Source organism: Euprymna scolopes, chromosome 25, assembly GCF_053919585.1.
Source record: "Euprymna scolopes isolate OS-2025 chromosome 25, ASM5391958v1, whole genome shotgun sequence".
Classification (NCBI taxonomy): domain Eukaryota; kingdom Metazoa; phylum Mollusca; class Cephalopoda; order Sepiida; family Sepiolidae; genus Euprymna; species Euprymna scolopes.
The window spans coordinates 31,960,416-31,976,666 of record NC_136506.1 but is presented as its reverse complement, the minus strand read 5'-3'; the positions used below and the strand labels follow the sequence as shown (position 1 = coordinate 31,976,666).

General features: G+C 29.9%; 1 protein-coding gene across 1 annotated transcript in view; it reads left to right on the top strand.

Moving 5' to 3' along the window:
• Positions 1-16,251, top strand: part of LOC145247313 (uncharacterized) — a 558,870-nt gene that overhangs the window by 263,927 nt on the left and 278,692 nt on the right. The window contains exons 149-159 of the mRNA XM_080108949.1: positions 3,650-3,691; positions 9,292-9,345; positions 10,652-10,756; positions 11,448-11,534; positions 12,229-12,297; positions 12,650-13,084; positions 13,439-13,495; positions 13,668-13,757; positions 14,720-14,767; positions 15,119-15,553; positions 15,938-16,000. Coding sequence (XP_079965075.1) covers positions 3,650-3,691; positions 9,292-9,345; positions 10,652-10,756; positions 11,448-11,534; positions 12,229-12,297; positions 12,650-13,084; positions 13,439-13,495; positions 13,668-13,757; positions 14,720-14,767; positions 15,119-15,553; positions 15,938-16,000 — 1,485 coding nt within the window. The remainder of the gene's footprint in view (positions 1-3,649; positions 3,692-9,291; positions 9,346-10,651; positions 10,757-11,447; positions 11,535-12,228; positions 12,298-12,649; positions 13,085-13,438; positions 13,496-13,667; positions 13,758-14,719; positions 14,768-15,118; positions 15,554-15,937; positions 16,001-16,251) is intronic.

Genomic DNA, 16,251 nt, shown 5'->3' with positions numbered 1-16,251 from the left:
AGCATGGCCTTCATGTCATTTTCTACTCCCTCTATGAGAGTCATTTAAGATACAAGCTATTTTGAATCGATCTACTCCTCAGCAAAATGCTGATTTGATGTGACCAAATCACAGAACAGTCTCCAAACGATTTGCAAGAACTCTAGTTTTAATTCAATATTTCAAACACCCTCTGTTCTCCATTGAAAATGATTAGAAAAAAATGGAAAATCTCTTAATTATAATTATACTTAAATAGTTAAATAACCACATATTTTGATAAAGAAAAATAACAGGAGTATGTAAACATATTTAAACAACACTTAGCCAACTTGCATTCCATTTTACACCCCCGCAACAAAAAATCCATTTTCTGGCACATTAATACCACGCACATGGATGATCTCATTTTCGCTTTTTTTTTTTTCAATTTTTCTGCTCGTTCCTGATGAAGTGTGCAGTGCTATTAAAATATTTAATTTAATAATAATTATAATAAATTATTATAGAAAATAACAGCATTGTTTTATGTTTCAAACACTACTCACCATTATCAAAATACATGTATAGAAGCATATATGTAATACTATTTTCTATCTCTCATTTATCTCTCATCTATCTCTCTCTCTCTCTCTCTATATATATATATATATGTATATATATATATATATATATATATATATATATATATATATATATATATATATATATATATACTAGAAAATCTGCCCGGTCGAAACATGTATATGGTATGACGTCATAAAAAAGAGAGTATCAGGGATACAAATTATTGAGATAAAAAGATATATGAAAGTGGGAATACTTAAATTTTCTCTTCGGTCGACAACAAGTTCATTTTTGGAATTGACCAAAATCGTATTCTTACATTTGGAATAAGATATTATTAGAGCTGTATCTCAGAGACAAAGATTATATGTATGGCATAATCATGTCGACACACCGGTTTCCTTTGGATCACCAAAGTTAAGCAACATTGAACCTAGTCAGTACTAAATGGGTGACTATTTAAGACTTCCAGGTGCTCTCTGCTTGTCTCGGCATTGTTTCCAGTTTTCCTGGATTTCTCCTTGCCACTGGCAATAACTGGATTCAGGAGAGGTGTGGATTGGGATGAAGCAACCCTTGCCTCATAATTACATGGGCAGCTGATATATATATATTTGTGGTCAGGTCATGTCATATGCTAATGGTACCATGTAACCCAGTACTACCTGCCTCATGGTCGGGTCACCGGCGATTAAACTGGTTCCCCCACCAGACTTGTTTGATGAGGAGGGCGGCTAGTCTCCCTGAAGGATTAAAAACAAGACCTTCCAAAGGGCGAATGAACTCTTTTTCTGGGTCAACGGCCAACTAGCACCGTGTATATTTGTGTGTGTGTATATGTGTATTGGGGTAGAGAGAGCTCCCGTAAGCCGTGGTGAAGGCAACATTTCTAGGAGAAGCAAATCTCTGATTTAAAAAAACTATAAAGCGGAAGACCAGTACCCGCATTAAGCTGGTCTGCCGTTTAATTTGTTGCTGGCTATCTTGCTCTTGCTTGTTGCTGGATCTCAACATTTTGAGACTTAGCTGTCGTACAAAGCTAAGACACTGTAACATCATATTTGTATAGATACTCCCTCAGGCATTTGGGCTCATGGACTAAGTGTCTGAGGGAGTGGCACTCGTCTGACAAGACGTTGCAATCATCATCATCATCATCATATATATATATATATATTTTCGTTACAGGCTAAATAAGAGAGGGAAGCCACACAACATACAGTAAAATTAGAAGAGAGTGATACTCGTAGATGGAAGCTTAGTAAGAAATTAGCCTTGGTATATTAATTGCAAATTAACACTAATTGGTACAATTAAACTAAATTTTCTTTTTCAAACATAACTCTACCCCAAAACTAAGGAATATTTTAGCATGCATTTTATGTAATTAAAATATTTTAAAAAGTCCTAGTTAAACGAACGTTGATTAACTCAACTTTATTGTAATATATATCCATCTAACTATCTCTCTCTCTCTCTAAGTGCGGACTTTCTTTTTGCCGCCTGTATGTATATATATATATATATATATATATATATATATATTTATATATATATATATATACTTGTAATTTTTTTCAAAAACAGCAAATTTAAGCTAAATTTAATGTAACTGTTTAAACAAGCTATACCTCATCTGATAAGCCGTTTATTCTTCTATAATTTAATTTTACCTGTTCATATTTGATTTTTAATTGAAATATTCTAGTGTTCACGTCAATTTAAAAAAATAACTTCAAATTGAGGAGGCAAAAAGAAAGTCCGAACAATGGAAAATTGTTATTTGAATATAACTTTAGAACATTAATGCAGCACAAATACAACAAGAACACAATGAACTAGTTAATATTTAGTAGCATAGCCATTCTTTAATTTGACAACCTGGAATATTTTGGGAATTCCTTGAATTAGACTGCAGCAATACTCCGGGGAAACGGCATCCCACTTCTCTTTAATTTTTGTCCCAAATTCTTCCAGATTTGAAATTTTATCATTGCCGTAGCTGTTGATGATGTAATGCCATACGTTTTCGATAGGATTGAAGTCTGGAGAAATTTCGGCCAAAGTAGGGTAGAAAATGTCCAGTCAACATATTAATGCACTTGGTCGAATTAATTCGACCTTGCAAGTAAACTATAGACCCTGGACCATTGGTACTAATAATGCACCACACCAAAACTGAACCTTCACCACCTTGCACCTAGGATTAAATTCTTTGTCTTTCCTCTTATGGACGTACTGCCTACCATCACTGCCTAGACTATTGAACTTGCTTTTCAAAGCACTTTTGACCAATATGAAGAGTCATGATTTTCATTACATCTGACGAAGTCCAAACGGCGCTTTCTGTTCTTTACAGAAATCATTGGCTTGCGTCTTGCAACATCTCCTCGCAAATTGAATTCCTTTAATCTGTTCTTTACGGTAGAAAGAGAGCACTTTTTAACAAGATTGCACTGTTGTTGGATTTGGGGAGCCGTTTCAAATCTGTTTCTTAGACTGCAGATCTTGATAGCATTGTCTTCCCTGTTAGAAGTAACTCTAGTACGACCAGATTTAGGGGCATCACAAACACTGCCGGCGTTTTGGTGATTTTGCACAGTCTTTCGTACCGTTTTTGTCATCTCATTTGAATCTGTGGCCGATTTCTTGATTGGATAAACCAGAAAGGTGGAACAATTTCCACCTAGATTTTCAATCCCAAGCACTGAAACTTTTACATATTTTACAAATATTTGATCGATCGTATCAAATTATAAAAGATACTGTGTAAATATTTAAATGTTCTCAGAAGTTTAAGTATACTTTCAATCTATGAATTTAGATTTAATGGCATTCTTCCAAGTTTATGTCAACTTTCAGATTAATAAATAATTTTGTTATTGAATATAGCTACAAAACACCATATCACACCACCAATTCTTTAATGATTAAAGCAGGTTACATAAAAAGTATTTTTATTTAAATTATGAAATTAAGTGATTAATTATAAACAACTAAAAAAGTAATATTGTATAATTTGGTTTAAAATGACTAATAAATTGTGACATTTTTAATAGTTTCTCTAACTATACTTATACGATGATTATGTCTTCATTTACAGGATCTTCAACAACAACATTTACAAAAGGAACTACAACAAAAGGTAAATGGTTTTAGATTTGACAATATTTTGGTTCATTATATTCCGAAAAACATTATTTCATGATTCACTCATAGGTTTTAACAAAATTTCAAATGAAATACACCTACATCAGTTTAAATAACCTCTTTTTAAAAAGCACTTGAATGGGCTATACAATGTAATTTATGTTAAATTTTCCTAGAAGAGGATGAAATCTACTTTTTATTTCTGGAGTGACGTCAGTGAAGAATTCTAACAAGGAAATATATTTTCCATTATTAAAACATTGTTAACAGAACCCAAAATTATGACTTATTTTCGCATTACATATATTTTAACCTAAATAGCCATTTTTAAATTTTTGAAGTTTATTGTCTTTATTTATAGTGAATCTGTTTTTGTATATTTCTCATGTTTGAAGATTCGCCATTTATATGATGTAAACTAATTTCAATTGTTTTTGATTTCATAATTTAAGTCTGGGTTTCTAATCGAAAATAATATAATATAATTTCATCTTTACTTCCTAAATCTATATTTAATTTTGCATATATATATATATATATATATATATATATATATATATATATATACTAGCAAAAGTGCCCGTCGTTGACTGGGTTCAAAAACAGCCTACAGAAAATGGATTCTCATTTATGAAAGTATGATAGGTTATGAAAAGGAAGGGTTGTAAATTTGGGTTGAATTTTGGGGTATCAAAACCAGAGCAAAATATGATGAAAGTAAAAATAAAATAGATAAATCCCATAATTTATTATACCATACCTGTTCACACTGAAACACTTATCGCAATATTCTGTGGATCTATATTAAAAAATCTTGTTAAACTTTGTGAAATATTTCCATTCTATGGAGGGCAGATGCGAACGAATACCCCATAATTTTATTATACCATATTTCTTGAAGCTGAAACATAATTATCAAAGTATACTTACGCAGATAGATATGAAAAGTCTTTATTAACGTTTGTGCCTATTTCCATTCTATGGAGGCTAGGCGCGAACGCAAACCCCACAATTTTATTATATCATCCATATTTAAGTTAAAACATACTTATCAAAGTATTCTTATGTACATCTATATCAAAAACACTTGTAAACTTTTTTTTTTAATTTTGAAATTTTTTATTTCCATACTTTGTGGGCCAGGCGCGAACGCAGACCCCACAATTTTAATGAACCACCGTTCTGCCAGATCAAACATACCCATTCCTGTGTCTCGATACATCTATCATTATATGTAATCAGTTTTTTAAAATAGTCAACCATATAGGAGCCTATTCGTGACCAGACACACAGACATTCAGCTTTATATATATATATATATATCTTCTTAGATATCATCTTCTTAGCCTAGCAAATATATATATATATATATATATATATATATATATATATATATATATATATTTGCTAGGCTAAGAAGATGATATCATGACGAACTGACTATATACATTAATCCTAAAAGGAAGGGATAACAACTGAGAGTATAATAACAAGATGAACGAATAAAAATAAATAGGAGTTAATGAAAGAATTTTCTAGTTGTGAATATATTTTCAGACATTTCATAGTTAACAAGTTTATGAAATAACCTTGCATGAAAGACTCCATGAACGGTCTTTGAGACTTCATGAAAGGTTTAAAGCTATTGCCATAGAAATACAACCCTGTCAAGAGATCTACTTATCCCATGCGGTATTAAAACCATTATATCAGTACTTAATCCTACAAGACAAAATCTGTATTGCCTGTTACTAAGTAGATTGCTTGGCTAAGGTGGTTGACAATTTGTTGATTTATCACAGGTTCAAACAACTTACTCATTGCACACAGGAGACTGAATGGTCCATAGTGAGATTCATAATACTAATCATCCATATTTTTAAATACTGGACAAACTAACAAAGATTTTCAAGAAGATGGAAAGTATTTCTCTTTTAAGAAGCAATTGAATAAATTTGTAAGGATAAGGGAAGTTGTGACAGCAGATTCTTAAGTACAATAAGAGTTATGTTGTCAACACCAATTGTCTTGCTAGAATCAAAATTTTTAATAATGTTGTCAGCATCCTGGACAGAATATGTATATAAGAGTATTTTCCAGTATATGTCCAAAAGTAGGTAACTTTGATCAGAAAGGATAAATGTGAAGCGAAGTCATTTTCAAAAAGTTTGACTGTGTTAGATTCTGGTAAAGTCTCAAACATGTGTTTGTTATTTTAAAACCCTATTAATTATTTTGCAGGTCAATTAAGTATTCTTTTGATTCTTCTACTTCCTATTATGTCACATCCTTTCTAATTGTTAACTTTATTTCTATTGGAATTTTTTTCCACATAATCTCATTTGAATGGAGAAATTTCTTTTTCTTCTTACTAACCTATTCACATACTATATTATTTCAAAAACAAGTCTCCTTATATTTCCAGCACTACCTATGAAATGTTACTGATAGCTGTTCGTTTCCTCCGGGATTTGAGTGATAATAAGCCTCCTTAGTATTCCAATAGTCAATAATAGGACAACTGCTCTATAAAATTTGCAGTTTATGTGGATGATAACATGCAGATGTTTCCATAGTTTTTCCTTTAGTTTTCCATAAGCTATGTTTGCTTTGCGAACTTTAAGCAGTTTCTGAGACACTTATTCTAAATTAGCTAAATTTCTTGCATTGTGTTAGTAGCTCATTATTGATACTCACAAAAAATTATTTTACTTAGAATCTTATTAGCTGAGGCATTCAGTTACAAAAGTGGAAAACAAAATGGAAAAGGAAACAAAATATAATTTTTTATCAACATTTCTTTACAGTCAGTGTATTGAAAGCATGAATATTGTATCAGAATTTTAAATGTAGTGCTTCTGTTGAATTTCCTACTCTAAGGTGTTTATTATATGAAGTATGTATAAGGAAGTACTTTCTATGACAATGTTATATGGTGAATCTAATATTTGTTAGCATTTCCTCCATATTGCTTGGCAGAAAATGGTTCAGAAATATGATGTGGGGGGGGGCACATCAATTGTGTGAAATTGGAGACTGATCTGCCAGAATTAAGCAATTTAATCTATAAATAGGTATACGATTTTTTTTTTCTTGCCAACAATTCTTTTGGGATTAATCTTATTATTTAGAATAAGTTATCTTAATTTTTTTATCAATTTCATTATATATATATATATATATATATATATATATATATATATATATATATATATATATATATATATTTGTGTGTGTGCATAAATATTATATAAGCCTTACGATTGGCATATATAAGTGAAATTATGTCTCAGAAACATTTGTACTTGATCAGGTTTTAAAGATTATAATAAAAGCAAAATTTTCCCTTCTTGCAATATGTTGTTTTCGTGATTATCATTCAACCCTGACGAAATACTAGTGATACTCCAATGTAATTGCATTTGCATGAGACAATTTTAATATTTATATAAGTTTTTATAAAGTTCTACCCACTATTATACATTATTGAAAAGTACTGATTGAAAGTTCATTGATCAATGTATTTGAACTTAATTAATACAGTGACGACAAAAAGAATGTCCGCACTTGTCATTTTTTCAAAACCATAAATTTAAGCTAAATTGAATATAACTGTTTAAACAATGTATACTTCATTTAATTCGCCTTTTATTCCTCTATAATTTTACCTGTTCATATTTGACTTTTAATTGAAGCATCCTAGTGTTCACGTCACTTTAAAAAAATTAACTTAAAATCGAGAATGCAAAAAGAAACTCTGCAGCAACAAATAAGTTGAACACCAGCTTAAGGCAACAAAACATCTCTAATCGTAATTGTTGATATTCCAGGTTATACAACGAAAGATTTTAGTCAATATACCTTGATTTTCTCTTAATGATCGCCAGGAGCACATTAATCTCCACCTTTCTGGTTTATCCAATCGAGAAATCGGCCGCAAATTGAAATATGAATGACTGTGCAAAAGCACCAAAACACCGGCAGTGTCCATGATGCCCTTAAATCTGGTCGTCCTAGAATTACGTCTTACAGGGAAGACAATGCTATCAAGATCCGCAGCCTCAAAAACAGATTTGAAACGACTCCCCAAATCTAACAACAGTGTAATCATGTTAAAAAGTGCTCTCTTTCTACAGTTAAAAACAGATTGAAGGAATTTAATTTGCGAGTCTGTGTTGCTAGACGCAAGCCAATGATTTCTGTAAAGAAGAGAACGTGCCGTCTGGACTTCGTCAAATGCAATTCGTCAAAAGTGATTTTTAACAACGAAAACAAGTTTAATAGGCTAGGCAGTGGTGGTAGGAAGTATCTCTGTCGAAGGGAGGACAAAGAATTTAATCATAGGTGCACAGTTTATATGCTGCAAGGTGGTACAGGTTCAGTTTTGGTGAGGGGTGTTATTAGTGCCAATGGTCCAGGGCCTCTAGTTTGCTTGCAAGGTCGAATTAATTCAAGCAAGTGCATTAATATGTTGACTGGACATTTTCTACCCTACTTTGGCCGGAATTTGGATGATAATCCCATCTTCATGCAGGACAATGCTCCCATCCACGCAGCTGGCAACGTCAAGAGGTTCCTTAAAGAGCATGATATTCTGTGTTTGGGTTGGCCTGTACTATCTCCAAATCTAAATCATATCGAAAACGTATGACATTACACCAAGTAACAGCTACGCAATGATAAAATTTTAAATTTGGAAGAACTTTGGATAAAAATTAAAGAGAAGTGGGATGCCCTTTCACTTGAGTATTGCCACTAATTCAAGGAATGCCCAAAAGGTTGCAGGTCGTCAAATTGCATAAGGGCTATGTTACTAAATATTAACTAGTTCATTGTGTTCCTGTTGTATTTGTGTTGCATTAATGTCCTAAAGTTACATTTAAATAAAAATTTGCTATTGTGCACTTTCTTTTTGCCTTCTCGATTTTAAGTTAATTTTTTAAGTTGACGTTAATAATAGGATACTTCAATTAAAAGTCAAATATGAACAAATAAAATTATAGAGAAATAAAAGGCGAATCAAATGAGGTACAGGTTGTTTAAACAGTTACATTCAATTTAATTTAAATTTGCGGTTTTTGAAAAGATGACAAATGCGGACTTTTTTGCATCACTGTTATATATATATATATATATATATATATATATATGATGAAAATAATGGAAATAATATTCCGACAAAATAGAGAAATAAAAAGGAACAAACCTTATTATGTGTTCATCAACGTTTCGTCTTTATTTCGAGACTTCCTGGATATAACAAATTGTTGAATGAAATTTTAAAATATCAAATACGAATCTACTTACCAGCTGTGGTAGTTACAATAGCATCTTAGAGAAATTTTTCAAACTTTATTTATTACTAATCATTCTAATCCAAATATTAATGAGGTATAGGTTGTTTAAACAGTCACATTTAAGTTAGCTTAAATTTGCGGTTTTTGAAAAATAACATGTGTAGACTGTCTTTTTTTGGTGCCATATATATATATATATATATATATATATATATATATATATATATATATATATATGAATCAGAAAAGTGTAAATATTTCTCACATAATGTTGCTATTTTGATGTCTTTATTTACAGCATCTCAAACAACAACAGCAACTACAACAACTAAAAAGACTACTACTACACTAAGTAAGTGGCTTTATGTTTTTCACATCGTATAAATTATTTTACAACATGCATATTTTATGTTTTATTCTAAAATTTTTTGCAAAATTCAATATCAAAACCCTCCACCTAAATTTTCTAATAATTGTTTTTCAAATATTTATTCTGTTTCAAAGACTATTTAAAGAATATTATTTTTTAAAATTTACAAATCAGATTATAAACTAAATGCTTTAAAATATCACACAAAAGTCACTGTACAATATATTTTAGAATATAATTAAATGTGCATAACGTATTAATTAAAAAATAGCACTATATAAAGATTTCCAACATGAGGGAAAGTAGTGTAACAGATTTGAGAGGACTACAGAAACAATCAGCAGTAATTACTTTCTAAATATAATATCATCTTACATAAGTAATATCCACAATACAATAACACTATGAAATATTCAATTTCTAATATCAGTAATATTCACTAAACTATACAGTCCGCATCAATTTACAATCTGCTTTATATTAATCATAATAGCCTCTATACTTATTTACTAGGATTTATATGCATGTTTTTATCTATATTGCACACTACTATACTTTTTAGCTCGGTAAAAACGAGAACAAATTAAGCCTGTTGACTTATAATGAATGCTTTATATAAAATTGATGGTTGAATATGGTTTCATTTGTGCTCGTCTTTGCATTAAATCCCTATTAATATATTTCATTCTTAACTGTACAGCTATTGGATACCATTATAGTTAATTGGCATCACCATATCATAACAAAGGTCCATATAAAATATTTCAACTTGATCAGACAAGTAGTTTCCAAGAAAAAGTGAAACTGAAAGACACACAAAATAAGAACAAAAATAGATTTCATACTCGATTTCTTATATCAGTAATATCAATTATACAATATTCACTTTACATCAAATTGATGATTGAACATGGTTTAATTTCTGCTCATTTTTGCATAAATACTAATGCCTATAAAACCTGTACCGTAAATAAATACCATCATACATAATTCACTGCACTTTATCAGAACAAAGTTCTATACAAAATTTCAGCTTATTCGAACCAATAGTTTCCAAAAAAAGATGAAATGAACAGACAGACAAAATTAGAAAAATATAGATTGCACACCGTATTTCTAATATAAGTAATAGCAATGGCACAGTATCCACTATACACTATTCAATATACAATACGTACTTCACCATTGCCACTTAATGATTTGTAGTTATTTTTATATATTCTGCATTAAATCTTTCAAACAAATTTGACGCATAATACAATTTTCTTCATTTTCTTCCTTCTTACAGTGACACCTACAATCACTACAACATCAAGACGTACTTCATCAGGATCTACTTCAACAACACCACGACCTACTTCGACAACATCAGGACCTACTTCAACAACACTAGGTGACAAATTAAATAATTGATAATTTAAGAATTAGCACCATTAGACAATAGGTACAACTTAAAAAACGACGACCATTACGTCAAGGAAAATTAAATTTGTGAATATAACAACTATGAGAATAATGATCTGAATACTCCAAATAAAACAGACTATTAATTTCTTAACCACTATGTCTTTTTCTTTCTCTCGTGTCTATATTATTTTACTAACATTGCAAAAATATATTTAAAAGTGACAGCGATATATATGACTATGGATATATTTGTCATTTTTATTTTCAAGTACAACTGTAAAATTCACATTTTATTATGGTTTTGTTTTTGTTCCAATTCCAGTTCTATGTGAGTCTACTAAAGTTATGAATGATAAAAGCCTCATCCTGATGCTTTCATTAGTCGATAATCGGACACCAAACTCTAAACCTTATCATAACAAAGGTCTATATAAAATTTAAACCTAATCAGACCGATAGTTTCCAAAAAAAGAGGAAACAAAAAGACTGACAAAAGAAGAGAAATATACATTGCACATTATATTTCTTATATAAGTAATATCAATCATATCCGATACAGAATACGTACTTCACCATTGCCACTTGATGATTTGTATCTATTTTCTATGATCTGCATTAAATCTCTCAAACAAATTTACTGTGTAACAAAATATTCTTCATTTTTTTCCTTCTTACAGTGACACCTACAATAACTAGAACGTCAAGACGTACTTCAACATCAGGACGTACTTCAACAACATCAGGACGTACTTCAACAACATCAGGTGAGAAAAGACGACCATTGCGTCAAACAATTTTTTTTTAATATTGCAATAACTATGAGAATAATGATCTGAATATTCCAAATAAAACAAATTATTAATTTCTATCAAAAAACAAAAATTCTTGAACTCAATGTCTTCGTCTTTCTGTTGTTTCTAGAATATTTCGCAAGAGAATTAAATGTGCATAAAATATTAATGATAAAATAGAACTATATAAAGATTTCCAACATAAGTAAAATAGTGTTAAACATCTGAGGGGAGAACAGAAACAATCAGAAGGAATTACTTTTTAAATATAATAGAGTATCTATTACATTACATGAGGAATATCAACAATACAATAACACTATGAAATATTCAATAGCAAACACCAGTAATATCTACTAAAGTGTACAGTCCTCACCGTTTAGCTATTTTCTATATGTTCTGCATAAAATCTTTCAAACAAATTTAACGTGTAACAAAATTTTCTTTTTTTTTTCAGACAAAATAAGAAAAATATAGATTGCACACCATATTTATTATATAAGAAATAACAATGATAAAATATCAACTATATACTATCCAATATACAATATGTACTTCAGCATTGCCACGTAATGATTTGTAGCTATTTTCTATATTTTCTGCATTATATCTTTCAAACGAATTTAACGTGTAACAAAATTTTCTTTATTTTCTTTCTTTCTGACAGTGACACCTACAATCACTACAACATCAAGACATACTTCAACAACATCAGGACCTAGCTCAACAACATCAGGTGAGAAATTAAATAACTGATAATTTAAGAATTAACACAATTAGACAGTAGGTGCAAATGAAAAAAACAACAACCATTACGTAAAGTAAAATATTTGAACATAACAACTACTATGAGAATAATGATATGAACATTCCAAATAAAACAAATTATTAATTTTCATCTAAGAAAATCTTCACCACAATATGTCTTCTTCTTTATCTTACGTCTATATTATTTTACTAACATTGAAAAAATATGTTTAAGTGAAGGTTAGCGATATATGACTATAAATTTATTTTGTAATTTTTATTTTCACATAAAACTGTTAAATGAACATTTTCTTATTGTTTTGGTTTTGTTCCAATTCCAGTTCGATGTGAATCTACTAAAGGTATGGATGATAAAAGCCTCATTCCTGATGCTTTCATTAGTGGAACACCAGACACACCAAAATCTCCTGTAAGTGATGTGAGACCTGAAGGCCCTGGATGGATTGTACCAGCACCAACTGAATCCACTGACACGAAACCCAGCATCACAGTTAAACTGACTGATGACCCTGAAGGAGTAGAACTGATCAAGGTTGATGTTAGCGGTAATGCAAAGAAAATCACAATTCTTGTACAACGTCCAGGATCTGAAAATTTCGAACCACTTCCTGGTGCAAATAAAATCACTGGACCATTCATCTCAACTACATTTGACAAAGTGACAGCAATCAAGGTGATTTTGGAAGAAAAAGAAGATGATCAGAATCCAAACTACAAAGTATGGTTGGATATTGAAGCATGTTTCCATTTGCCAAGTAAGGACATTTCATAATCTTTTGACCTCTTTTTATATATTTTACAAATTCTCCTGTCATTTGTTGTAAAAAAATAGGTATCTCTAATTCATTGACCATCTGGCATATGATTAAAAAATTATTCCAATTAAAAAGACTGTTGTCTTGACATTAGATGCTTATCTTTATATCTACATATAAATAATAATTCTTTCTATATAAATCAAAAAATTTAAGCTTTATCATATTGTTATTTTAAAGAAAACAATGAAAAGCGGAATTTCCTTGTAGTTTGTTTAAAATGACTAATCTATGAATCATAAAATTTTAAATATTTTTCATATAACGTTACTATTTTAATGTTTTTATTTACAGCATCTCAAACAACAAAAACAACAGCTACAACAACTAAAAAGACTACTACTACACCAAGTAAGTAAATTTCTATTTTTTACATTATATAAATTCTTATACAAAATAAATATTTAATGGGTTATTCTTGTAGCATAATAAATTGTAACTATTTTCTATGTGTGCTTCATAAAAATATTCAAACAAATGTAACATGTAAGTAAAATGTTCTCAATTTCCTTCATTCTAACAGTAATACCTACAGTCACAACAACATCAGGACGTACTTCAACAACATCAGGACGTACTTCAACAACATCAGGACGTACTTCAACAACATTAGGTGAGAACAGCTGACCATTGCGTCAAGCAAAATTTGTTAATATAACAAAAACTATGAGAATAATGATCTGAATATTCCAAATAAAACAAATTATTAATTTCTATCAAAAATTTCTTGAACTCAATATGTCTTCCTTTTCTCTTGTTTCTTAAATATTTCATAATAGAATTCAATGTGCATAACATATTAATGATAAAATAGAACTGTATAAAGATTTCCAACATGAGTAAAATAGCATTGTAAATCTGAGAGGACAACACAAACGGTCAGTAGACATTACTGTTCAAATGTAATAGAGTATCTATTACGTTACATGAGTAATATCAACATTACAATAATGCTCTGAAATATTCAATTTCTTATATCAGTAATATCTACAAAACTGTACAGTCATCACCGATTACTATCTGCTTTCTATTAATCCTATTAGAGTCTATACTTATATACTTGGATATATATGCTTGCTTTTATCTGTATTACACACAATTAAACTTTTACGCTAAGTAAAAACGGTAAAAATTTATAGCCTATTGACTTATAATGTGTCTTTATACTTTATTGATTGTGAATATGGTTTCATTGGTATACGTTTTGCATTAAATACTAATCCCTATTAATACCTTTAATTCTTAACTGCACAGCGAATGGATACTGTTATACTTAATTCGCTTAATCTTATCATAACAAAGGTCTATACAAAATTTAAACCAAATCAGATAAATAGTTTCCAAGAAAAAGTGAAACGGAAAGACACAAAATCAGAAAAATATAGACTGCACACCGTATTTATAATATAAGTAATATCAATGATACAATATCAACTATATACCATCCAATATACAATATGTACTTCACCATTGCCACTTAATAATTTGTAGCTATTTTCTATCTGTTCTGCATTATATCTTTCAAACAAATTTAACGTGTAACAAAGTTTTCTTTATTGTCTTTCTTTCTCACAGTGACACCTACAATCACTACAACATCAAGACGTACCTCAACAACATCAGGTGAGAAATTAAATAACTGATTATTTAAGAATTCACACAATTAGAGAGCAGGTGCAACTGAATAAACGACGACCGTTACGTCAAGCAAAATATTTGAAATTAACAACTACTATGAGAATAATGATGTGAATATTGCAAATGAAACAAATTATTAATTTTTATGTAAAAAATTCTTAAACACATTATGTCTTCTTATTTCTCATATTTCCTTTACATTTTACCAAGATTGAAAAAATATTTTTAATTGTACGTTGGCGATATATGACCATGAATTTATTTTGTAATTTTTATTTTCACATACAACTGCTAAATGAACATTTTCTTATTGTTTTGTTTTTGTTCCAATTCCAGTTCGGTGTGAATCTACTAAAGGTATGAATGATAAAAGCCTCATTCCTGATGCTTTCATTAGTGGAACACCAGACACACCAAACTCTCCTGTAAGTGATGTGAGACCTGAAGGCTCTGGATGGAGTGTACCAGTACCAACTGACCCCAACAATCCGAAACCCAGCATTACAGTTAAACTGACTGATGACTCTGAAGGGGTGGAACTGATCAAAGTTGATGTTAGCGGTAATGCAAAGAAAATCACAATTCTTGTACAACGTCCAGGATCTGAAAATTTCGAACCACTTCCTGGTGCCAATAAAATCACTGGGCCATTCATCTCAACTACATTTGACAAAGTGACTGCAATCAAGGTGATTTTGGAAGAAAAAGAAGATGATCAGAATCCAAACTACAAAGTATGGCTGGATGTTGAAGCATGTTTCCATTTGCCAAGTAAGGACATTTCATAATATTTTGCCATAATTTTTATGTATATTTTACATACTATGTATATAAATGTTATCCCTGTCATTTGTAAACCTGTTGTAAAACGACTAAGTATCTCTAATTTACTGACCATTTAGCATATAATAAACAAAAAATGGTTTAGATAAAAAAAAGAATGTTGTTAGGATATTAGATGCTTATCTTTATATATACTAATAAATGTTAATTCTTTCTGTTTTAATAATCAAATTTTAATTTTATAATGTTTTTTTATAGAAACAATGAAAATATGAATTTCCTTGTATTTTGCTTAGAATGACTTATCTATCAATCATAAAATTTTAAATATTTCTATTTCAAATATTGCTATTTTAATGTTTTTATTTTCAGCATCTCAAACAACAAAAACAACAGCTTCAACAACTAAAATGACTACTACTACTACTACACAAAGTAAGTGGATTTATATTTTGGATATTGTATAATTTTATTTTACAAAATACATATTTCATGACTTATTAATTACTTCCATATCAAATTTGTCGACTTAAACTTTGAAATTTATTGTATATAATTATTGCTTATATCGAATAAGTGTTAATATGTTCCTTACATTGAAAACTGCTAAGAATTAGAGTTTTGTTCTTCTTTGATTCATACTATGTAAACTAAATTTCTAAATTGAAAAGTGGCTTTCATCATTA